Source organism: Podarcis muralis, chromosome Z (genome assembly GCF_964188315.1).
Source record: "Podarcis muralis chromosome Z, rPodMur119.hap1.1, whole genome shotgun sequence".
Lineage (NCBI taxonomy): Eukaryota > Metazoa > Chordata > Lepidosauria > Squamata > Lacertidae > Podarcis > Podarcis muralis.
This window is the reverse complement of record NC_135673.1, coordinates 2,370,303-2,395,588: the sequence shown is the minus strand read 5'-3', so window position 1 is coordinate 2,395,588 and position 25,286 is coordinate 2,370,303. Positions and strand designations below refer to the sequence as shown.

General features: G+C 48.6%; 1 protein-coding gene across 3 annotated transcripts in view; it reads right to left on the bottom strand.

Moving 5' to 3' along the window:
* Positions 1–21,215, bottom strand: part of LHX6 (LIM homeobox 6) — a 41,823-nt gene extending 20,608 nt beyond the window's left edge. For 2 of the 3 annotated variants that reach the window (XM_028714459.2, XM_028714461.2), the window contains exons 1-4: positions 21,009–21,215; positions 19,141–19,326; positions 18,868–18,989; positions 4,972–5,192 (exon numbers count right to left, since the gene is read on the bottom strand). In XM_028714459.2, coding sequence (XP_028570292.2) covers positions 4,972–5,192; positions 18,868–18,989; positions 19,141–19,326; positions 21,009–21,068 — 589 coding nt within the window. In that variant the 5' untranslated portion in view covers positions 21,069–21,215. Of the gene's footprint in view, positions 1–4,971; positions 5,193–18,867; positions 18,990–19,140; positions 19,327–19,556; positions 20,093–21,008 lie in introns of those variants that run through there. The other variant, XM_077922684.1, reaches the window with a different exon arrangement.
* Between the last annotated feature and the right edge of the window lie 4,071 nt (positions 21,216–25,286).

Here is a 25,286-nt window from a genome sequence, read left to right as displayed (position 1 = left end):
GCTGGAGCAACTCTCCTATGAGGAAGGGCTACCAGGACGGGGTATTTCAATTTAGCAGGGAATTGAAAGGAAGTGCATGAGAGAGGTGAATAAAATTATTAATAGTGTAGAAAGAAAGATATTCATTCCCCTTGACCTTTCATAGAAGCTCTCTTATACTGCGGCAAACAATCTAGTTCAGTACAGTCATACCTTGGGTTGCGAACGTGATCCACGTGGGAGGCACGTTCGCAACCCGCAGCGTTTGCAACCCGCAGCGCTGCATCTGCGCACATGCATGATGCAACTCAGCACTTCTGAGCATGTGCGTGACGTCATTTTGTGTTTCTGCACATGTTTGAGCGCCGAAACCCAGAAGTAACCCATTACGGTACTGCTGGGTTTGGCGTGATCCGCAACCTGCAGCGTTCATAACCTGAGGTATGACTGTATTGTCTACACACTACAGCAGCCTTTCTCAAGCTGTGGGTCCCCAGATGTTTTTGAACTACAACTCCCATCACCCCTAGCTAGCAAGGCCTGAGCTCAGGGATGATGAGAGTTGTAGTCCAACAACCTCTGGGGACCCACAGCTTGAGAACCGCTGCATCTACAGGTTGGCAGTGGCTATTCAGACAGGGAACTGTCAAGCCCTATCTGGAGACACCAGCTACCACCCTAAGCTCAGAGGTGTCTACTGAAATGGGTTGGCAAAAAAAATCAGAACAACCTAAATAAATCCACACAGTGGATAATTAACCTGTGTAATTTACTGCCACAATATTAGATTGTGGTCATTGCCTTAGATGGCTTTATACGTGGGCCAGAGAAGTTCATGGAGGCCATGCTAGCCATTGCAGGTAAATGTGCTCCAGGTACAGCACTGAAAGCCAGCTGTTGGGAGGGAAACAGTAGGGAGGGTTGCAGCCTCTGTGCCCCACTTCTGGGCTTCCTGAATGCACATCTGTTTGGCCACTGTTGGAAACTTGATGGCGGACCAGATGGGCTGTTGGTCTGATGCCACATCTTCTGATGTTCTTTATGACAAGCATATAAAGATCATGCTATGTTTATGCTGTGCTTTTAAAAGTGTGGCATGAATTAGCAGCAACCGTCCTACGGCAGGAGTAGCTGAGGCTCCAGGCATGTATCCGAATTCTGACACTTTGTGAGTTTGCAACAGAGCTGTTGAGAAGGATGGCTCCTCTGCAGCGTTCACCAGAGCGTCTCAGAAATGCTTCCTCGGGGCTCATGGGAAGGACTTCCCTTGGAAAGCCTTGCTGCGGGTCAGGGGAGGTTGCCTGCGGTTTGCCAGAGACTGATTTGACTCATCACAGCGCAGGTGGGACTCACTGGTAGGCTCAGGGCCGGATTTAGGTTTGATGAGGCCCTGAGCTACTGAAGATAATGGCGCCCTTTAGATGTCCAGCTGTCCTTCGTCAACAACAAATTGTCACTGTTTTTGGTGTTGAATATATGCTAATTTATGGACCTATTAGGTATCTAAAGCCATTTGCACATAACAAAGTATGTATTTTATCAAAGTTCCATATTTTTCGCTCCATAAGACACACCTAGTTTTTAGAGGAGGAAAACAAGAAAAAAAATATTCTGAAGGAAACAGTGGATGTATGATTTTTGTGGTTCATGCTGTTGCCACAGACATATAATTTGACAATGAGTTTGGGGTAGCCCAATGCAAAAATCCTGAGAACAGTGGATGCATGTGTTTTTTGGTGCAGGCTGTAGCCATGGACATGCTATGTGATCCGATGGTGAATTTGGGGTGACCCAATGCAAAAATCCTGAGGATCCATGGTCTTTTACCTCCCCCCTCCCAGGCAGCCTCCTTTATCTTTAGCGTCCCTTATCTCCCGACCGCTTGCTGCTTCCTTTCAACACTCCCTTCCCTCTTGTTTGCCTTAGTGTCTTTTCCTTAGCTGGAGCGGTTTTCTTGCTCCTCCTTTTCTTCTAATTTCTCTCCTCATTGCTTTAACCTTCCTGTCTCCTCTCCTTGCAAGTTCATTGTCTTTACCTCCCCCCTCCCAGGCAGCCTCCTTTATTGCTACTGTCCCTTATCTCCCTCCCCAATTGCTTGCCGATCAGCAGCTTTGTTTCAACACCCCCTTCCCTCTTTCAAAAAAAAAAAGAAGAAAAGAAAGCATGATCTGCTTTTCACCCCATGGCAATTCAGCTCCAGGGACCACGCATTCGCTCCATAAGATGCACAGACATTTCCCCTTACTTTTTAGGAAGAAAAAAGTGTGTCTTATGGAGCGAAAAACACGGTAATTGTTGAACTGAAATACAGTTAAGTATATTAAGCTCTAACTGTATGTAGGTTTTATTTTATTTGTTTTTTTATCTCATATTTTGGAAATGTACACCCAGTTGTTGTTTTTCTTTAAATTTTTAGGGGGGCCCCAAGAGAGTGGTGCCCTAAGCTATAGCTTGTTTAGCTTATACGTAAATCCGGCACTGGGTAGGCTTCAGGCACGCAGACGGCATGAAAGTGTGAGCTCCAGGGAGGAAGAAGACCTCTCCTTCCATCTCAAAAGAACACTGGCTCTGGAAGCAGATTAAAAATCCCAGCTACAGTTGCAGCTGAAATTCTTCAACTCCAAATCAGGTTTCTGATCAAAATCTCCAGACTTACCACTGTTTGCAAGGAGCGAATCCCACCAAAGCCATGCAGATAGCTCCCTACAGCGGATGCTTCAAGTGGTTCCCCCAAATTCAGCTGAAAATGCAACTTATAGTGAGGCTGGAGAAGCCAGGTGAAGTGGACTTTTCGGCTGAATTTCACCTGATTTGCAATGGGAGTTGAATGATTTCAATTGAGAGCCAGTGTGGTGTAATGGTTAAGAGCGGTAGTCTCGTAATCTGGTGAACCGGGTTCGCTTCCCCGCTCCTCCACATGCAGCTGCTGGGTGACCTTGGGCCAGTCACACTTCTTTGAAGTCTCTCAGCCCCACTCACCTCACAGAGTGTTTGTTGTGGGGGAGGAAGGGGAAGGAGAATGTTAGCCGCTTGGAGACTCCTTAAAGGGAGTGAAAGGCGGGATATCAAATCCAAACTCTTCTTCTTCTGTCACAGACACACGCAGTTCCTCTGGCAGTGGCAGAAGGTGGTGCCAACTTTTGCCAGGCAGGTGCTCAATTGTGTGTTCCTAGTTCTAACTTGGGAATGGATATTCACCAATCTTCTAAAACTGTCGGACTTAACCATTTCCGTATCATTCTGCCTGCCTCTGTAGGTCAGGAGGAATTGGGCTGTTGGCCCCTTTTGCTTAGTATCATCTTGGCAGTGGCAGATTCCATGGAGGAAGGTGCTTGCTCTCTTCCCCCTCCCTCCCCCTCCCTCCCCCTCCCTCCTTTTACAGGAGCATTCGTGATGTTGCTGGTTTCCCCAAGAGCTGAGTTTGTTGGAAGGAAGCCATTCCTCCCATCTTGTCCTTTGCCTCAGATGGCAAAATGTTTTGAGCCGGGCCTTGCATTGGAATCGCTCAACCAGTAGAGGGGTCAGCAACCTTTTTCAGCTGTGGGCTGGTCCACTGTCCCTCAGACCTTGTGGGGGGCCGGACTATAGTTTGAAAAAAAATATATAAACGAATCCCTTTACCCCACAAATAACCCAGAGATGCATTTTAAATAAAAGGACACACTCTACTCATGTAAAAACACGCTGATTCCCGGACCGTCCGTGGGCCGGATTTAGAAGGCGATTGGGCCAGATCCGGCCCCCGGACCTTAGTTTGCCTACCCATGCAGTAGAGCATGAGACTGTTAACCTCAGGGTCATGAGTTGAAGCCCCACATTGGGTGAGAAGATTTCCTGCATTGCCAGGGGTTGGACTAGATGACCCTTGGGGTCCCTTCCAATTCTACAGTTCTATGATTCTATGACCCATCCAAGGAAAACTTCCCACTAGGAACATAAAAAAAACCTATACTAAGTCAGATCCCTGGTCCCACTAGCCCAGTATGGTCCACCTTAGCTCATCAGGGCTTCAGGCAGAAGTCTTTGGCCACATCCCAACCACACATTTAAAGCACTCTCATACTCCTTTTACAGCCATGGGGAGAAAACCTTCCCCAAAGAACCTTGGGAACAGTAGTTTGTTGAGCATGCTGGGAACTGTAGGTCTGTGGGGCCAGCACCCTTCACAAAATGGCAGTCCGCAGGATTCCCCATGACAGTGAGAGAGGCCTGAGAGTTCCCAGCTCCCCCTGGGAATTCCAGGAACTGGTCTCAAGACCTTCTGCACGAAGGACAGGTGCGTTACCCACTAAGCTGCAAGCCTTCCTCTATGAAAGTGGCTGGCTGGCATCTCTTCGTGACTTGGGTTTTGGAGAGCCAGTGTGGTGCAGTGGTTAGAGTGCCAGAGTCGGACCTGGGTTCAAATCCCCACTTGGCTATGAAGGACACGGGGTGTGACCTTGGAGTCAGTCGCTGCCTCTTTTAGCCTAAACTACCTGCAGGGCTGTGGTGGGGATTACATGAAGAATGGGGGGGGGACATGTGCACCATCTTGAGACCCTTGGAAGAAAAGGGGGTGGGGGTATAAATGCAATAAATAAATAATGAATAGTAAGCGCCAAATGGAAAATGGCAACCCTTGTCAGATTCTGAATGCCATTGCATGCTGCACATCAGATATCGCCGAGCAAGAAATAACGGAACAACAACAACAACAAAATAGCTTGCAAATATAGAGATCAAGTATTTGGTAAACTTCCGGCAAATATCTAGCACGTATCTGGAGAATATTCAACACCTAGAAACACATGGAGGCCAATTTTCGGAAGTCGACACATTTCCGCTCTGCTTAGTTATCCTTTGTGAGCTGCTTGGAGGGCATTGGATCTCTGCGCTTTTCTGTCGAGAGACATCAACCAGGATAAGTCCAGGGTTGAGGGGAAGGGAATCACACCTCCTACCGTCTCACAGAGGGGGTAAGCAGGATCCGGGGGGGGGGGCGTGTCCACCTACCATTCTCTGCTGCGCGCTTGAGGTTCTCGATCATGGTGTCATAGTGAATCCGGCACAGGACTTTCTCCTCCACCAGGCCAAACTCCTCTCCAGTTGACAGCTGACGTTTGCAGGAGAAGCAGGCAAAGCAGGCCAGGTGGTAAGCGTTGCCGCGGGCTCTCCTGACCCAGTCGCTGGCATAGATCTGCCTCCGGCAACGGGCGCATTTTGTACCAAACTGACTGCAAGGAGAGAGAAACAGAGAGTGAAGAAGCTGGCAGTGCTTCGGGTGCCTCCTGCTCACTCTTGCGGCAAAAGCTGGCGCAACTTCTCGTACAACACCACCAACCCTAATCTCAGCCCAGTAGGTCACATTACCTTTCAGGCTGAAATGCTGAAACAGTAGCCTCAGGAAAGTGAATCCCCTGGGACAGTGAATCAAAAGCCAGTGTGGTGTAGTGGTAAGAGTGCCAGGCTAGGACCTGGGAGACCAGGGTTCGACTCTCTACTTCACCACCCTAGCTCACTGGGTGTGATCTTGGGCCAGCCACTGGCTCTCAGCCTAGCCTACCCCACAGGGTTGCTGTGGCCATTAAGTGAGAAGCGGGAGAACACGATGTACACTACCTTGAGCTCCTTTGAGAAAAAGGCGGGCTACAAATGCAACAAATAAATAAGTAAATAAATAAATGTAGCAACGAAACCTTGGTCCCACAAAGAGATATAGCACACCTGTTCCTCCAGGTGACTCTCCCACCTGGAGGAACCAGAGGGTATAGCTGGTCCTCAGAAAGCACAGTCATGCTACATCACCTGAAACTGTTTCACTGCCACTGGGAAAGAGCATTGGGAATCATAGCTTTTTGAAATGCTACAATTCCCAAGGTTCCTTAGGGCGAAAGGTGGGTAGTGTTGATGCTTAAAGCAGCTCTCATTTATACCGTAGACCAGGGAAGGGGGACATGTGGCTGCCCAGATGTTGACAAGCCACAGCTCCCATTATCCCTGATCCTTGGCCATGCTGGTCGGGGCTGACATTGTGAAATGAAGTCCAACAACAATGGGATACAGGTTTGCCACGGGTTGTGCATCGCTTCTCGTGACGTGCACTGGTGATCATTCTCCACTGTGCAGCGGAAATACACCTGTCCCTCCTCCCAGCCGAAACATGGCAAGAGTTCAATATTCCACTTGAGGGAACCTAACTCCTAACCTAGTGCAGACAATTGCTCCCCTTCAGTTCCATACTAAGGACTGAAAACATTCTCCTGGCAGAGAAATCTACCTCCCTTTGCAAGGTAAGGGGGCATTGCACCATGACCCATCTGTGTCTTGCTCCTTCTTTGAGTCATCCTGGGAGCTGCCTTCCTTCTTCCTTGCAGATGAGCATGAGTACATAAGAAGTGCCAGCCCAGCATCCTGATCTCACAGTGGCCAACCAGATGTGGTAAGAAACCAGGGAGCAGGACCTGAGCACATGAGCCCCCTTGTGCTTCCCAGAAACTGGTATTCATAAGCACTGCTATGGAAGCAGAGCATGGCCATTCTGGCTTATCGATTGCCTTTTCCTCCTCCATGAATTTGTCCAATCCTCTTTTAAAGCTGTCCAAGCCCTCCCTGCCTCCTGGGGGAGGGAGTTTCATGGTTTAACTCCTGCATGAAGGAGGACTTTCCTTTATCTCCCTGAACCTTCCAACATTCCATTTCATTGGATGCTCTCAAGTTCTCGTGTTGTAAGAGAGAGATAAAAACTTTTCTCTGTCTACTTTCTCCCTTCCATGCATAAAACTTCTGTCATGTCACCTCTTACTTGCATTTTCTCTAAACTAAAAATTCCCAAATGCTGCAACCTATCCCCATGGGGGAATCCCTCCACACACACACCCAATCATTTTGGTTGCCCTTTTCTGAACCTTTTCCAACCGTACAATATCCTTTTTGAGGTGAGGTGACCAGAACTGAACACAATATTCCAAATGTGCTCACAAAATATATTTGTATAATAGCATTATGGTATCAAATCCTTTCCTAATGGTCCCTAGCATATAATTTGTGTTTTTCATGGCTGCCACACACTGGAGGGACATCTTTGTTGAGCTATCCACAGCAAGCCCAAGATCTTGTTCCTGGTCCATCACCACCAATTCATACCCCATGAGCATATATGTGAAATTAAGGTGGTTTTGTGCCAACATATATATCTTTACACATTTTTACAATGAATTGCATTTCATTGCAATTCAGAGCTCTGTTTTATTGACCCTGAACAATTTAGTGTCATCAGTGAACTTGACCACCTCACTGTTCACACCTAACACTAGATGGTTTATGAACAAGTTAAAACGCACAGATCCCAATATTGCTACTTGGAGGACTCCATGTTCTTTGATTTGCAGAAGAGAGGAAAAAGGCTTAAGTCAGCGATAGCCAAACTTGGCCCTCCAGCTGTTTTGGGACTACAATTCCCATCATCCCTGACCACTGGTCCTGTTGGCTACAGATGATGGGAGTTGTAGTCCCGAAACAGCTGGAGGGCCGAGTTTGGCCATCACTGGCTTAAGTAGTCTATTGAGACCTCCAACCATTTTCAAGTGGTCCACAGGCAACAGTGGTTTGAGAACCACTGTAATAGATACCTGCCCTGTAAGGAGGGAGGAAGAATGGGGCAGAGGTGAGGCCTGTCTCCTCAGCATGGCCCTTGGCTCATTCGCTGGAATTATTGCAGGCTCTTTGCACCCACTTTGCACCAACAGAATTGTGCCATTCCCAGCTCTGAAATGTTGCAGTGGTGCTGAGGGCAGGGCAGACTTTGGAGGTTAACTGCTTCTCCTTCTGCAGCTTTGTAGAGCTAAAGCAGTACTCAGCATATTAAGGATAAAGCAAAAGGACATTTGACTATCAAGCTCCCAAGAGCCAGGTCCAATGATTTTAGCCAACTTTTGGCACTATCAGCTCACTCGTCTTCATATCCAACACAGAGATGGACCCCGTGCAAAACCTGAGCCAACCTCACCACCACCGTTGGCCACAAAGGAGATAAAGTGGTTCCCAGAGAACATCACCCAAGTTGGCACTAACCCCATTGCTCTGATGCAGCCTGGGACAACCAGAGCAGAACCGCATCTGAAAAACGCAAGTGAGGAGTTGTGTCTGAACAGTCCCAAAGCCAATTTGGAAAGAGGGGGGAGCAGGGAAAGCGACGGAGGAACAACCAAGACTGTGCTAATTTCTTGCATATGGGGAATGCAGCAAGCTGGCTGTGAGATGCTCTGTTTGCATGGTTGTACAAACAAAGGAACGGTATTAATTAATTTTTTCATTGCTGCAACAGGCTCGGGGAAAGCTTGAGTCCTCACCAGCAGCAGCAGAGAGAAGAAAAAGGATTTTTGAATAGACCTGCAACACTTATCATTGTTCTACACAACCACTTTAAGTAGTGACTCAAAGCATTTTCCGACTTGGTAGATTAATTTGGGGAGCCACATTTTAATCCGGGAGGGCAGGTTTACATACATTGTTTTCAGTTGCTTAGAGCATGGTGCTGATAATGCCAAGGTTGCAGGTTCGATTCCCGTAAGGGACAGCTGCATATTCCTGCATTGCAGGGGGTTGGACCAGATGATCCTCAGGGTCCCTTCCAGCTCTAGGATGCTATGATTCAACTCTAGTTTTTCTGTCCCCTGTTCCAGTAATACGTCATACCTTTAAAAATGATATTCTTTCAATGAACAAGAGCTTTCAGAACATGCTTTCAGTAGTTAAGTTAAAACTGTATTTTTATAAGATCACCTGCCCATTCAGACAAAGAAATGAACAACTTTGTGTAGGAAAAGCAGGATGTAATAATAAAACAAATAATAAGAAACCCTCTTTTGAAAAATGTTTAAGTTAAATTTGAGGTGTAAGTAAATACCGTAAGGACTAAATTGGTGGATGCTACAGAAGAAAGGTAATTAAAAGCAAAGTTATCAAGGCAACAAAGTAACATTTAGAATCACACATAAAACACGAGCCCCACTCAGCAGAATGAGCAGCAGGCCAGCCTGGCTTGCGACATGTGGAAGAAGAGGACTGTGTCTAAGACTCTCCCGATCTGCCCCGTGGAGGACCTTAAGGTCCATAAATAGCAACACCCTCAAGGTCCCGGGCCCTAAGGAAGTCAGATTAGCCTCAACCAGAGCCAGGGCCTTTTCAGCACTGGCCCCGGCCTGGTGGAACGCTCTGTCTCATGAGACCAGGGCCCTGCAGGATCTGATTTCTTTCCGCAGGGCCTGTAAGACAGAGTTGTTCCGCCTGGCCTTGGGCTTGGAATCAACTTGATCCCCTCCCCCTCTTTCCTTTTCCTTCTGTGATGGAACTCCTATTTGGGGACTTCCCTGGCTTTTTTCTGGCCCACGTAGGACCAGTCTGGATAGTTGGCCTTGGTGAAGACTTGACGTTTTCACCCCCAAAAAAGTTTTTGATTTGAGTTTCCACTGAAATGAGGCTGCATTTTAATGTTGTGTTTTAATCTTGTTTTTTAAGTTGTATTTCAATCAATTGTTTTATATCTGGTGTTAGCCGCCCTGAGCCCTGTCTTGGCTGGGGAGGGTGGGGTATAAATAAAATCTATTATTACTATTAAGCTCAAGTCCAAAATGACCTGACTGCACAGCACTTGTGTGAAGACACAAAGGCTGCAGTCCTTGTGCAGCCAAATAAAAGCCATCCGAACAGCAACCCTGCAGTGCGTACTGTGCTCCCTACTGAACCCCAGTGGGGAGGCCTTCCTACTTTCAGGTTTAAATTGCAGTCTGCATTCAGGCTTCAAATCCCAGTGGAATGTGCTTAATTTAAACCACTCATATTTAAGTCAAGTGCTGAGAGCCTCATTGCCTGTTGTGAGTGTCAAGCCTTACAAAAGGGATGGGGAATCTGTGGCCCGTCGTATGTTGTTGGACTCCCAACGACCTCAGTCAACATGTGGCTGATGGCTGGGAGTGATGGCATTTGGAGTCCAGCAACATCTGGAAGGCCACATAGCCGCCCCCCCCTTAAGCACGGTCCGAAACGCATTTCATTCCCTACTGAGAAACTGCCAGCAGCCCACACCACGGAAAGGATTTCTCAAGCTGAGGTGCAGGGATTTTTATGCCATCCTACTTCACAGGGCTGTGGTGCATGAATAGTCAAATCCATATAATTAAGGCATATTTTTAATCAGACGGCAACTGATGCCTCCGCCCTCATAATACACGCCTTCAATATGAGTCTGTATTCCACTCTGCATACATGGGTGCATCTAATCTGGTTCAAACACTCCTGCCGTCGCATCTATTTGTGGCTGTTTCTAAAACATGGTGCTTTGTTCCACACGCACACAGAGACTCACATTTCCCACATCCGCATTTTAAAAAGTATGTACTGTACCTAACACTGTATAGGTACATGTATCTTCCAATTCAATATTCTCCTCCCTTGCTTCCTATGTCTCGTTAGCACAAGTCGTCTGTGCCCAGAATAGTCCTAAAATTAACATTTTCTCCTCTGATTACAGGCTTTCTCAGAGAGAGAGAGAACACACTCCTTTCACCTCTTTGCCAAGCTCAGTTTGTGTCTGAAGCTAGTAGAGAGTTTACCTTTCAGGCCAAAACAACCCAAGGATCTGCCTGATAGAAGGAAGGACATCGTGTTTTTTGTTTTAAAGGACAAAGTAAAAAGCAACAGTGGCAACCTTTTAAGAGCCTCCTCAGTCAGCCCTATAGCCCATTTAGTCCAGCTTCCCGTTCTCACAAGGTCGCATCAGATGCCTGGGGGAAACCAACAGGATTCGAGCACAAGAACAGCACTCTTGCCCTCCCGTGGTTGCCAGAAACTGGTATTCAGAAGCATCACTGCCTCTGACCATGGAGGCAGAGCAGAGTCATCATGCCTAGTAGCTACAAGTAGCCTTCTCCTCCATGAATTTGTCTAATCCTCTGGTGGGAGTGAGTTCCATAGATTAACTATGCACTTTACAGGTGGAAGTTCCACAACACTGATGGGACTTGAACTTGCTAAACGGCCTCGGTGCAGTATACCAGAAGGAGCATCTCCACCCCCATCGTTCTACCTGGACGCTGAGGTCCAGCACCGAGAGCCTTCTGGCAGTTCCCTCGCTGCAAGAAACCAAGTTACAGGGAACCAGGCAGAGGGCCTTTTCGGTAGTGGCACCCTCCCTGTGGAACGCCCTCCCACCAGATGTCAAAGAGAAGAACAACTACCAGACTTTTAGAAGACATCTGAAGGCAGCCCTGTTTAGGGAAGCTTTTAATGCTTGATGTATTACACTATTTTAATATTTTTTGGAAGCCGCCCAGAGTGGCTGGGGAAGCCCCTTATTTTCAAGCTAACAAGTAGCTTACCAGCACAAACTTTTAAATGTCTACTCAGGAGCAAGTCCTCAGGAGTTCAGTGGGGCTTATTCTCATGTAAACTTGCACCTTAATTGTGGCCCTGGTAGGTGCAAGTGTGCTCTCTGCCTGCTTGTATCATCTCCATCATCAATTGCTGTTGTTATTGTTAATTGGATTTATATACAGTGGTACCTTAGGTTACATACACTTCAGGTTACATACGCTTCAGGTTACAGCCTCCGCTAACCCAGAAATAGTGCTTCAGTTTAAGAACTTTGCTTCAGGATGAGAACAGAAATCGTGCTCCGGTGGCGCGGGAGCAGCGGGAAGCCCCATTAGATAAAGTGGTGCTTCGGGTTAAGAACAGTTTCGGGTTAAGAACGGACCTCCGGAACGAATTAAGTTCGTAACCCGAGGCACCACTGTTCTGCCCTATCCCAGGAGGTCTCAGGGCGGTTCAACTTGGGTTCTGTTTTTCAAAAACAAAGATCCTTCCCAAGCAGCTTATTCTCATAAGATTTCAAACCCCCAAAGTACGGTAAAAGAACAACCACAAAATCTCATAAACGAAATCACATAAAATTAGAAATGTTAAACACCTAAAACAAACAGAACAGCATCATTATCTATTTGTCTTTTAAATGTAACCAGCAGCCTAACATCTTGAAATCTCAATTGCAGCTCCATTTTGCCCTCCGCAAACGGATGCAGCCTCCTACATTATGTCAGACCCCCTAAGATAAGGGATCGTCAAGCAAACAAAAACCACTTATAATAATGTCTTGGCCCTCTGCACATGCAAAGCACCCTAGAGAACAATAGCACCATTCTATATGTCTCTACACAGAAGTAAGTTCTGTTACTGTCAGTGGGGCTCAGCTTGCAGACTACCCACCTGCAATAGGTGGCAGCCGCTCTGAACCCTCTGGGACACCACAAAGCCTTGAGGAAAGTCAAGGTAAAAACATTTGTGGGGTTGCATGCTTTCGAGTGTTAGACTACTCATACTGGAAACAGAATTGAAATAAACTCAGAGGTCGCTTAGCCTAACCCACTGCTCAGAGCAGGAACTGCAGTGGACAACATCTCTGGCAGCTGGCCATCCAGCTCCTGTTCAGATACCTCCAATGACACAGAGCCCACCCTGCTCCCAAGGCAGATGGTCCCACCACAACATCTCCTTCCATTTCTCAAGGCTTCCTCATCCTCTGCTTGACTGACTGTTCTTCAGCTCCCCCCTCTCCCTCCCTTGCAGCTCTTTCAAGGAAGGGCCTTCGCTCAGTGGCAGAGCTCCTGCCTTGCACGCAGAAGGTCCCAATCCCCAATGGCATCTCCACATAGGAATGAGGGAGAACCCTGCCTGAAACCCTGGAGAGCAGCTGCCAGTCAGTGCAGACAAAGCTGAGCAAGATAGACCAAGAGTGAAATAATAACAATAATGATTTATTATTTATACCCTGCCCATCTGGCTGAGTTTCCCCAGCCACTCTGGGCGGCTTCCAATCAAGTGTTAAAAACAATACAGCATTAAATATTTAAAACTTCCCTAAACAGGGCTGCCTTCAGATGTCTTTTAAAAATAAGATAGCTGCTTATTTTCTTGACATCTGATGGGAGGGCGTTCCACAGGGCGAGAAGGCCCTCTGTCTGGTTCCCTGTAACCTCACTTCTTGCAATGAGGGAACTGCCAGTAGGCCCTCAGATCTGGACCTCGGTGTCTGGGCTGGACGATGGAGGTGGAGACGCTCTTTCAGGTATACTGGGCCAAGGCTGTTTAGGGCTTTAAAGGTCAGCACTAACACTTTGAATTGTGCTTGGAAACATACTGGGAGCCAATGCAGATCTCTCAGGACTGGTGTTACGTGGTTAAGGCAGTTTGCTGTGACTTGCTTTCCTCACCATCCCAGTCATCCACCTAGGCGATGCCCAGTGCTCTTTCTACTTCAAATGTGGCATCTGGTAACACTGGTGGTGATACCTTTTGCATTATTGCATCCTCTTGCCATCAGACATGAATTATTTGCCTCACTTCTGCATTTTAAAACCATCTAGCAGGGAAAGGAGGAGATGCAAGCCATGCCCCAACACCCAGAAGGGGAATTTGCGTTGAACGTTGGCTCCGTTTGGGAGCCTGGCTGAGCAGGAAAGTGACAGATTAAATATGCTTTGAAATAACTTCGCCAGTTGACAGTGGAATGCAACATTTTAAATGTCTGGGAAGCATAGAGAAAATACTAGATTAGGTTAGATGGGGGAGGTGTATTGCTGGAAAGTAACCATCTCTTGGATTTGCTCTGATGCCAATAGTCAAGGAACAGAAAACATCTACCCCGAAGTAGGCTCATCTTCAAGTTGCCAGAAGGCTGTTTTTCACCTTTTTAAAAAATGTAGTTTATGCAGAGTGTATGTGTGGGTGTTCAATATAATATATCAAGATAAGAATATATTGTTATATATAAATGTAAAAACAAAGTGTACAGCACATTCCATGCAGCATCTTAACTCAGAAATGTGCATATTAAAACGGGGGAAATAACAAGTATTAATACTTGCTCAGATACTTAATACTTGCTCAGATACAAGTATTAATACTTGCTCAGATTGATTATAAGTGTATATATATATATATATATATATATATATATATATAGCCATTAGGTCTTAGTAAGTATGTGTGTAAATAAGTGAATGGTCATTTTAATTCAGTGTTTCAATTTTTATCTTCTTTGATAACACAGCAAGAATTTCAAGTTATAATTATGAACATATTATTCTGGATACCACCAGTAGATGTGGATCTCTCGGTTTATTGCCGGGAAAGTGAGGAAAGGCAGCAGGAGGAAATAACAGTTCCTTTGGCTGCTAAAAGTAAAAATAAATTATGGATTAAATAACTGGAAAATTGGTGCTGTTGGTTTAACTGACTTTTGTTCTGTCTTTGAAGTTTCAATCAAAGTTCTAAAAAACAGCCCCTTCTCCTGCGAGTCTGATCGCGACCCTCCCTCTGCAATCTCCATTCAGAGACACCCGGCAAGAGCGTCAATCAGAGTTTGCTTCAGAAGGATGTCGTTTTTCGGGGGGGGGGTGTTTAGCGTCCAATTAATACCTCCCCCCAAAACTTGTCAAGACCTCGATTTTGATTTAGATGGGGTGGGGAGGAGGGGGCACATTTAGTCAAGATGTGGCGTGGATTTTGGTGTCCCGGAAAATGTCAGATGATGAAGGCGAAGCCCAAGACCGGAGCGGAGTTGGCGGAGCATCACCTGAATTTTTCAAACCTGCTCGCCGCCCTCTGGTGCGCAGTGTTTTAAAGAACAAAAGCGGGGTTTTCAACTTTTATCTAATCTCTCTATTACAATTTATGTATTTGTTCTCTTCAAGAGCAAATCTCTTTCCGCATACCGCTTGAATTTAAGAATGTTCCGTTTTCCGCAGCGCGATTCTCGGTGCGGTTGCTCGGGAGCAAGAGCCGCTGCGCTCCATGGAGCATTTCCCCCCTCTCTACACCCCGAGAATTTACAGCCTTATAGCGCAAATCCCGCGCAGGTTTTTACTTATAGGCGACTCCCCCGTGCCCCAGTGAGATTTACTCCCAGGTAGAGGGAGTGAACCTTGCAAGATCGCAGCCTTAAGATCCTCTCTGTCTCTCATAAAATCCCTGGCCGGGACCGCGGCGCAAGTATCTAGAGATAAGGAAAGAGCCAGATTGGAACGAAGAGCCGACCTCCGCCCCGAAGAGGCTGCTCGCCCCGCAGCTCTCAGAACCAAGCCTCCAGCTTGCAAGTTCCTTTGCTGGGAGGGAGACGGAATTCATGGTAGGCTACCCGGCACTGCGGGTGGGCAGACACTGTCCCAGCCAGGCGAGGTCAGCCTCCCCAAGGGCGGGCAAGCGGGGGCGGCGGGAGATGCCTTGCAATGGGACGCATTTATTCAGGCTCCTTAACGCACTCCAAACATTTTAGCACCCTCTTCCCGCCGCCGCCGCCGCCTCGGCTTGGTGAGATCTCCTAAACCCTAAACCATCACACGCTCCCCATTATTTCTCACCCTAGCTAGTATGAGTTTTTAAAAACCGAAAGCACTTGCGCTGCGTAACTAGCAAACGGGACTCGCTTCGAATCCATTTCGGCTCGAAATCTTGCTTGTTTGCAAACACAAAACCGTAACGATTCCTAGCTTCCTCTTTCTTGTTTTTCCTTCTGGTTCTCCCTACCCCGTTTTCGGGTATCTTTGGTTTGCGGGGTTCTTTTTCCTTTTTTAATCCGGGGCAATGCTATAACGCGGGCGGTTGTCCAGGGGCGTAGATTTCAGACACTCGACGGCGGAGGGGTGGGGGGTGGGGTGGCAAATGCCAAAGACTGAGAAGGACGTTGTGATGAAGACCCCAATCCACCCACCCACTCGTGCGGAAGTAAGTCCCAGGGAACTCGACTAGGCTTTATTTTAGGAAACGCAGCTGGAAAGAGAACTTCGAAAACCCGAGAATTTGGCTAGATGTAAGTGTTGTATTATTAATAGTAACAGATAAGTTGCCATCGGTCCTAATTACCCTCAGAGTAGATCCACTGATATGAATGGACTCAGCGGTTGCATTTTGAGTAGAAATTCGTTGAATACTGTACAAAATAACGGTCACAGGAAAAACAACTGCATATAAGCTCAAACAACTGAATCCCGTTAGCCACGTCCATTCATTTCAGTGGATATAACTACTGTGGGAACAACAATAAAACAAAACAACTATTACTACTATTACTATTTTCGGTTAGGTGGCATGGTAAGGAAAGGTTTAAAAATCAGACAGCTCCGCAGCTCTGTGATTTCAAGCAACGCGCTTGCCTGCTTCGTTCTTCCCCTTCCGGAAAAGGTGACCCCCAACGCGCGCCGTCCAGGGCGCCTTGGTCCCTCGAGGAAACCTGGCGCTGCGCGGCCGCCCCAAGGTGCATTAGGGGGGCAGCGCCTGGCGAGAGGGCGACCTCTCCCCCTTTTCCGAAGCATCTGCCCCCAGAAAGGGTTTGCCCACCTCGGACCTCCTTGACGGCAGGCCGGGAGGGCGCTGAGGAGAGAACGGGGTCCCAAGCCAAGGAATAGACAAAGAAGGACTTTCTTTTCGGAGGGCCCGATTCCATGGGAAGAGCCTTCCCCTCTGGGGCTAGGGCAAGCGCCCACCCCCAGTCCCCACCTTCCGCCCGCAATCCCAGGTTCCTTTTTTGATCCAGCGCCTTTAAACCCCGGAGTTCGGATTTGCTTGGGTGGGTCCTCTTCCAGCTCCTGGAGTAAGTCACAAAATTCGCCGACCATTATTTGGAAAATGCAAAGCAAAGCAAACTACCATAGTTCGCAACGCTCCCTGGCTACCTTGAAGCGGCGCGCAAAAATGGGTAGGCTAGAAGACTTTATTCCGTTTTATTTGAAAGGCATTTTAAGGACACTTTGAAAGATATCAGATGGGCCATTGGCCTGATCCAGCGGGCACTACTTCTGTTCTTCTTCTTATGCTTATTTGAAATATATCCCGCTTTATAGCCCGAATAGGTGCTATAATATTTTATTATTATTATTATTATTATTATTATTATTATTATTATTATTATTATTATTATTACTGCTATTATTATTATTGCTATTATTATTTCAGCAACTGCCATCGAAGGGTTCGGGATTCAGAGCATTCTGGGCCACTCAGCCGACGCCTCCCTTCCTCTCTTTAGCCCGGCGGGTCCCGGGCGCCAAAGCAAAGGCGCCGGCCGTTCTGTCTTTACTCCAGAAGGGCGCCCGTTTCCCTGCCGAACATCGCCCAGCCCTCCTGATATAATTTATCCTCTCAAAAACCGTAGTATTATAAAGCAAACCCACTGTGCGGAAGGGTAGGTCAGTTTGAGAAAGCGGGCGGGCAAAGGCCCTTCCAAACGCGGCGCGCGACCCGTCAAATCCAAACTAGGTAAAAGCGCACGTAGGGTTTTTTTTTATAAAACAAAAAACACCACACATACAAACAAAACAAAACCTCACTAAAACTATTTGAGCGGGTCCTTCTCTCAGCTACAGAAAACGGTCGAGGCAGTGGGTGGGGGGGGAGGAAACGAGGCGTTGTTGTCCTTTGGCCTTGGCTGGCTTCACCGCTGCAGGAGATTTCCTGCTCCGCCCCTCGCCCCAGAGGCCCGTCCAGTCTAGCACTGGACTGAGAGGCACCGGATCAACTTCGCTGGAAGTCTCTTCCGCAGTCCTTAGACAGGGGGCTTCGTCCGCCGAGCAAGGGGTGGCCCTGACCCAGAGACCCGGCGCCCACCCCCCACCCCCGCCCCTTGATTCTTCACAGCCTCCTCAGTAAATTTCTGCGAAAGGGAGAGAAACCCCGTCAACGAATCTGGGCGCACCCCACCCCCAGTGCTCGCCTCTCGGGGGTCAGCCTGTTCACAGAGCAGCCCTGGGTAGCTCTCAGGTGCCCTAGGTATAATTCGAATTCCCCCCCCCCCACTTGCCCAGAATAACCTATCCTTATTCAGCCTCTTGGAGGGGTGTCTCTCCGCTTTTATCTATTTTTAGAAAGCCCCCCCCCCCCCAAAAAAAAACCCTTCAAGAAAGAGACGGATTCGGATCCCTTTTTTTCTACAGGAAAGTGCAGCTGCCCGCTTCGCTCACTCTAAACTCCAAATCTCTGGCCCGGGCAGACAACGAGACACCTGGAGACAATCCGAGCGCTGAATCCGGATAAGGCCAAAAAGTGGACGTTTCTGCCTCCGCTGTCAAAGCGCACCCGCTTCCGACCTGCAGAGTTGCCCCCCTCAGAAAAAGGATGTTGGAGGCGGGCAGCTCCAAACCAAAACCAGCGCCCGCCTCCGCTCCGGAGTTCCGCCTAGCCAGGAATCCGAGCGGGACTTCGTTTTCATTACCAAATCCTACCAATTCCTTCTTAAAGGAAGAAACTGGTTTGAGATTGGGACGCCTGTTTTAAAGTTTACTTTTAAAAATTTTAATTCGGATTAATCAGGATTAAGAACCAGTATAAATTAAAATCAAGCAAATTCGGAATCCTGCCTAACTGGGTGCGCGCGCCTAAATATATATATATAGGGGTCAGCCTCCCCACACCTTTTTTGCCAAGATTTGGTGAGCAAAGACCCGAAGACTGAACAATTTGCACCTGAGTTAATAATTTGTTCACACGTTCAGTTCGAGTCCTCCTTTAGGTACCAGTGAATGCATCATTAGCCGCATCCCGCAAATCGAGTGTGAACGCTACGGGGCAAAACACCAGAAGAAACCCAAGACTCCCATTCTCTTCCAGTATCCAAAGCTGAGATAATTTCTCTCTGAAAGCTCCAGGCCCACCTCGAGTTCCTCCCAAGTAAACTTCGCTGCGCTGCATATGAAACCATTACTTTAAAAGTGATCCAGAGCAAACCCGCCCGGGCGTTCAGGAGACCTTTCCAGAACATGCTGACCCAGCAACCAGGAAATTCCAAAGCAAGCGGAATCGCTCCGGATTCGCCCTCCCTCAGTCCCACAGTTCCGTCCATCCCCGCGGCCTCCTGGAACCTACCTGAAATAGTCCCTTTTGCAATAGATTTCTTTGTTCTTGACGTAGCAGGTGTGCTGCCGGCGAAGCGAGGTCCGGCACACTGAGCATTCCAGGCAACGCATGTGCCAAGTGAGGTCGTTCACCTGCGAGGAGTGGGGTGGGGGGTGGGGAGAGGCAAAGGGACCTGAGATGAGGGCTGAGGGGTCTGGCGGTGAAAACCCCTGTCCGTTCACTGCCTCTGCCCCAAAACACACCTGCCCACCAACCATTCCCCCCTACGCGGCTGCCCTTTACCTGGAGCAGGTACCGGTCCACAATCTCCATGCCGCAACTGAAGCAGACGTTCTTGGCCCCCGACGGCAAGGAGGAGGAGGCAGAGGATGGTGGGGAGCAGACGGAGGGTGTGGAGGGCGTGCTGGCGCCCGAGCGCGCCTCTTCTTTATCCAGGGCGCTCGGGAGCGCTTCCCCGTCCGGCTGGGCCTGCGGAGAGCGAGAGAAAACCAAGAGGCGTTAGACGGCGGCACAGCTCCGCGGGAGCCCGACAGCACCCAGCAGCCCAGGGCTCCCCTGAGAGGCGGAGGACCAGCCTTCTCCCTTCTCCTTCCTTCCTTCCTTCCTTCCTTCCTTCCTTCCTTCCTTCCTTCTCTTCCCTTCCTTCCCCCATTTCTCAGTCATCTGCGCTTCGTCCTCCCCGTCGGAAGCAGGCTTACCATTCGTCAAGGCGCGCGGTGGAGACGTTCGTCGCTGCTGATGCTGCTGCTTCTGAAACTGGCGGAAAGGCTCTAGCTGCGGGGCTCCATGCCCCCCCCTCTCTATATAAGCCCGCTCCAGACAATAAACCTCAACTTTGTAGTGGCCATAGAAACGGCGTCGATCAAAAAAGAGGGAGAGGGAGAGAGGGAGAGAGAGAGAGAGGGAGAGAGAAGGAAAAGAAGAAAGGTAGAGGCGGTAGGGCTTGTTAATGGAGCAATTTGCAAGGGGGGGGGGAGAGGAAGGGAAAGAAGGGGGTGGCTTTGAAAAGCGGCTCTCGAGGTAATCGCTGCGCTCCAGGCTCGCTTTGCCTCGCCAAAGCTGCTGCTGCAGCCGCGTCCGCGGCGTCCTTCTCCCTACGCCGCCCCGAAGCGCCTGCAATTAGCGCCCATGCCCAGCCAGAAAGGCAGCGTTTTTCAATCAGCCTCGCCGTCGGGTGGGCTGCGCAATAGCAGCGCCTGCCTGCCCCTTTCCTGCTCTTCTCTCTCGCCCCCCCCCCCAACGCAGTCGCACTTTCTCCTCCCTCTCCCCACGAGCACCAAAGAACTGAGACCCCCACCCGCGCTCAGCAGAAAGAGGGAGGAGGCGACCTCGACCTCCCCGCCACAAAAAAACCCCGTGAGAAGACTCTCCTTCCTCTCCCGCTACCCGAAATTTACCACCAACATTTTCCAACCAACACTCTCGTCCACAATACGCCGCCGCCGCCGCCAAGGAAGCTTCCAGAGAGCATTTTATACTATTTTATTTACTCCGAAGGAGGCCCCTTTTGCTCTCGAGGAGACCATCCTACCCAAGGCACTAAAAGCAGAAGGAATATCTCGAAACATGCCCCCCCCCCCTAGGAACAAGATGCAGGAGATGGGAAGATAGAGTCATCAGCGAGGGGATCTTACAATCTCTCTCCCCACCCCCGCAAAAGGCAGAGAAGGGATTAGGGTGGCACATTCATTCTGGGGGGGGGCGGTTTGAGGTCACATCTGTCCTCTACAGTCTACAAAAGCTGTGGAGTTTTCCCTCCTCTGTCAAAGACGTGGAAGGCGGGGCGGGGAGGTTGCAGTTAAGCTTCTTTTATCATTGTATGCTCCTTTTTTGGGGGGGGGGGGACAATCTCTCAGTCCTCCCCATCCCAAGCGAGCCTAGGTGTCATCCAGCTCAGGTGTGTGTGTGGGGGGGCTGGCTCCTTCTTGCTTGAAGGACTGGGGACCAGGTTCTCAAAACTACGACCCCACCCCCAAACCAGGGTGGCACGTTTTTTCTCCCCCACTTCAGGACATTCATTTGCCCCCCCCCCCAACTCTCCTCTCTAGAGTTTGCACGGGGCACAGGAGGCCCTCTGTTCCCCTCCCTCCACATGCACAGAAGGGGTCTTCTCCGCTTTTTCTGCCCCTCGCCACAATGCCATGCCTCACCTCGGTCCGCGACTGCTGGCCCTCGGACTGGGGGGTGGAGGTCTCATTCTTCCAGAACATGGACGGGGGCGGGTAGTTGGGGGGCACACGAGGAGGGGAGCTCCCCTCCGCAGCGGCCGCCCAGACGTGACTCACCCGAGGCGGCTGCTGGAAACAACTTTAAATGTTCCTTCTTTAAAAAAAACAAAACAAAAAAACTAGGGCGCTCCCCCTCCTGTTCCTCCTTCCTTTCTTTCCTGAAGCTAGACGGGGCGGCGAGAGCAGCAGAGAAGGAGAGAGAGAAGGACCGGGATGGTGGATATTCCCGCAGGGCTCGGATCTTGCACGCCGTTGAATGAAAAAGAGTGCCTCTGAGAATGTGCAGCATTCTGCCTTCTCTCACCCTGAAGGGAGCTCGCATGAAGGAGGGCAGTGAGAGAGAGGCTGAGCCCCCTCAGTCCCCTTCTAATAATTAGGCTCAAACACAAATATAAGTGAAAGTACTAGGATGAGCTACTCAGAGTGCGTGGAACAGAAGTTCTGGATTGGGAATGCGGAGAGGGTTAGGGGCTAGTGGGTGGCAAAGGATTTGGAGCTATGCTTTTATTTACTCTTTGATTCATTATTTTAAGTGCCAACTTGAATAAAATATTTGGGGGGCGGGCAGTGGCAAGTAAGCTAATGCTATTCTGGGATGCACCAACAGAAGTAATAGCGCCACTCTATTCTGCCTCTGCCAGACCACATCTGGAATACTGTGTCCAATTCTGGGCACCGCAATTTAGGAAGGATGTTGACAAGCTGGAAGTTGTGCAGAGGGCAACTAGAACGATCAAGAGCAGGGGTCAGCAAACTTTTTCAGCAGGGGGCCGGTCCACTGTCCCTCAGAGCTTGTGGGGGCGGCGGACTATATTTGGGGGGGAATATACGAATGAATTCCTATGCCCCACAAATAACCCAGAGATGCATTTTAAATAAAAGAACAAATTCTACTCATGTAAAAACACGCTGATTCCCGGACCGTCCATGGGCTGGATTTAGAAGGCGATTGGGCCGGATCCAGCCCCTGGGCCCTAGTTTCCCAACCATGATCAAGAGTCTAGAAGCCGAGCCTTATGAGGAACAGTTGAAGGAACTGTGTATGTTTTGCCTGGAAAAGAGGAGACTGAGAGGAGAATTGATAGCCATCTTCAAATATCTCAAGGGCTGTCACATGGAAGAGGGGGCGTGCTTGTTTTCTCCTCCTCTGGAAGGTAAGACCCAAATCAATGGCTTCAAGTTACAAGAAAGGAGATTAAAATTAAACACCAGGAAAACCTTTTCCATGGTAAGAGGTGTTGGACAGTGGAACTGTCTCCCTTGGGAGGTGGTGGACTCTCCTTCCTTGGAGGTTTTCAAGCAGAGGTTGGATGGCCATCGGTCATCGAAGCATCAGTTGAGAGTCCTGTGTTGGTTGGACTAGATGACCTTTGGTGGTCCCTACCAACTCTATGATTCTATAAGCCCTGCCCCACATAACTGATCAAAAGATCCAGCGTGCGCGCACCATTTGAAGAGGAGGCCTGACCCCCTCAAGTATTTTATGGGGGGGGGGTGTGTGAAGTGACCTCGGTCTAGCTCTCCCTCTCACGCAACGAAGCTGAAAGTTAGATGATTCAGGACAGATAAAATTAAGTCCCTCTTCGTGCAGCACAGAGTTAACCTAAGGAACTCCTTCCCACAAGACGCAGTGATGGCCACCAACTGAGACCATGGCTTGAAAAGAGGGAAATAAAATAAAAACAGAGCAGAAGGCTATGAATGGCTCCCAGCCACGCTGGCTCTGCTCCGCTCCTGTGGTCAGGGGCAGTGAATGCTTCCGAATGCCAGTTTCTGGAAACCACAGGAGGGGAGAGTGCTTCTCATAATCAAATTCTGCTTGCGGGTTTCCCATAGACAGTTTCCCAGTTTCCCAGTTTCCCATCTGGTTGGCCACTGTGAGAACAGGATGCTGGCTTAGAGGGTCCATTGGCCTGTCCAACAGACTCTTCTGATGTTCTTATGTCATCTTAGGTTAACTATCATGCTCCATCATGCAAATAACATGCTAATGTTTACTAGGCAGGAATCAAATGTGTTTGGGGTTGTTTGTGTATGTGCTACATGATGCTTTTAACCACCAATGCATATTACATGTCCTCATGTAGATACTTAACGCACATGCACAATAGGTGTGTAAGAGAGAGCACTCTCAACGGGATCGTTGCCCCAAGTGATATGAGAGATGGACCAAATATGGTTGGGCTTGTCATGGCCAGACCACTCTCTCGTTAAGTTTGGATTGAGAATGTCACTTCCTCCCTGTAAAGGGGGTGAGCCCTCAGGGAATGATGCGACCTGATGTGTTCCTGAACGCTCTGGGGGATTTTTCATTGGAGAAAGCTGGTGGTCCTGTCAAAGACCCCATCTTGCTATGGGATGGCAAGATGACATGGGCCGCTGACACCATTCCTTCCAAGTGGAAGTTGGGAACCCAAACGATAATGAGCACCATCAGTGTTTGTGCAGGAGCTAGGCCCCGAGTGCTGTGAGTGTTCGCAGGGACCGGGCCCCGAGTGCTGTGAGTATTTGCAGGGACCAGGCCCTGGCCATGCTTGCTTTGGAGGAAAGAAGTACAGGCTGGCAGGGGTCAAATGAGGTGATGTGCTGGAAAGGCTGTGGAAGAAAGGGAGCAAGTTCACTTAATGTACTCTGTTAAAGGAAAATATAATGGAAATTATGTATAGATGGTATTTGTCTCCAGTAAAACTAGCAAAGATTTACCTTAACAATGATAATTGATGCTGGAAATGTAAAGAAAAAGAAGGTACCTTTTATCATATGTGGTGAACCTGTCCCAAGGTGTAAGACTTCTGGGAGAAGATTTATAATGAATTGAAATTTTTTTGAAATATACATTTATCAAGAAACCAGAGGCCTTTCTTCTTGGAATAATAGGTTTGGAATTGCCCAAGAAAGATGTTAAACTATTTTTGTATGCCATAACTGCTGCTCAAATTTTATTAGCTAAGAATTGGGGGGGGGGGGGAGAAGTACCAACAGTGGAGGAATGGCAGATGAAGATGATGGATTTTTCAGAGCTAGCCTGACTGGAAGAGTCTGCGACCAGAAGGAGGAAGACTACCAGGAAGAATGGATGAAATTTAAAGAGATTATTTAGTTAAATATGTTAAGTTAAATTAATTGGAGAAGCTTGCAAATATCAGATAGGCTTAGGATTTAAATATGTAATGTGATGAATTAATATGTTTAATGCTGAACTAGAAAGTAAAAAAAAAAGATGTTAAGTGAATAAGTTAATTTTATAAGAATACTGGATTTGAAAATCGTTAAAATGATATTCACTGAAATTCAACCAGGGGCATATGAGGAAGTCACTTAACAACCTTACTAAGTTTGGTTTAAGTACGGTTGAGATTTATGTTTGTTTGTATATTTGTTTGTTTAAAAATTTTTTGGAAGAACAATAATTTTTTTGGGGGGGGGAACAAAACCACAAATGAGGTGATGTGCTGCACCTGGAGGCAAACTCAGAAGGACTAAGGTCTGCACTTCACCCTGAGTTGTTCCACACCGACGTGATTTCATGCCATGCTGTAGCTAGTTCCTGTTCCGGTTTGATGCAGTTATACTGCATCCTGGCCTCCTCTGGTCCCTGACCTCTGATGGACTTGCTCCTGAGTTTGGGCCCACCAGCTAGAAGGCTACCAGCGTCACTGCCCACACCTTGGTCCTAGTGTACCAGTCCTGGACTCTTGCCGCCCATGCACCAGATTGCGACACAAGCAGCCCCTTGGTCCTCTGAGGAGCTCCACACTATGAAACAAGCTGGACAAGGGTTGGAGCACAGGTGGCACAGGTCTCACTCTGAAGCCAACCAAACACTGGTCAGAACATATAATTGTGCACCCTCTAGCAGCCAAGCAGTGGAGATGTTTTGGTTGGTTCAGAGGTTACTGACTTCCAACATGGGGGAGGGACTTTTGGAGCACTTGAATACCTGCCGTGACCAACTTGCTATGGGCTTTGAGTCACTCCACTGCAGAGACACCAGGGGTCAGCAAGGTTTACCTCGCCTGGGCCAGTTCACTTCAGCGAAGATCCCTCTGTGGGCTGGATTGCATGTGCACATGAGCATGCGCAGCTGCAATTTCCAGCATCTGCATAAACACGATTTCCGGTGTCTCTGTCTGTGCAGACGTGATTTCCGGCACCACAGAAGCAAGTCTCCGAGCCATGCTGCACTGGTTTAGCGCAGCA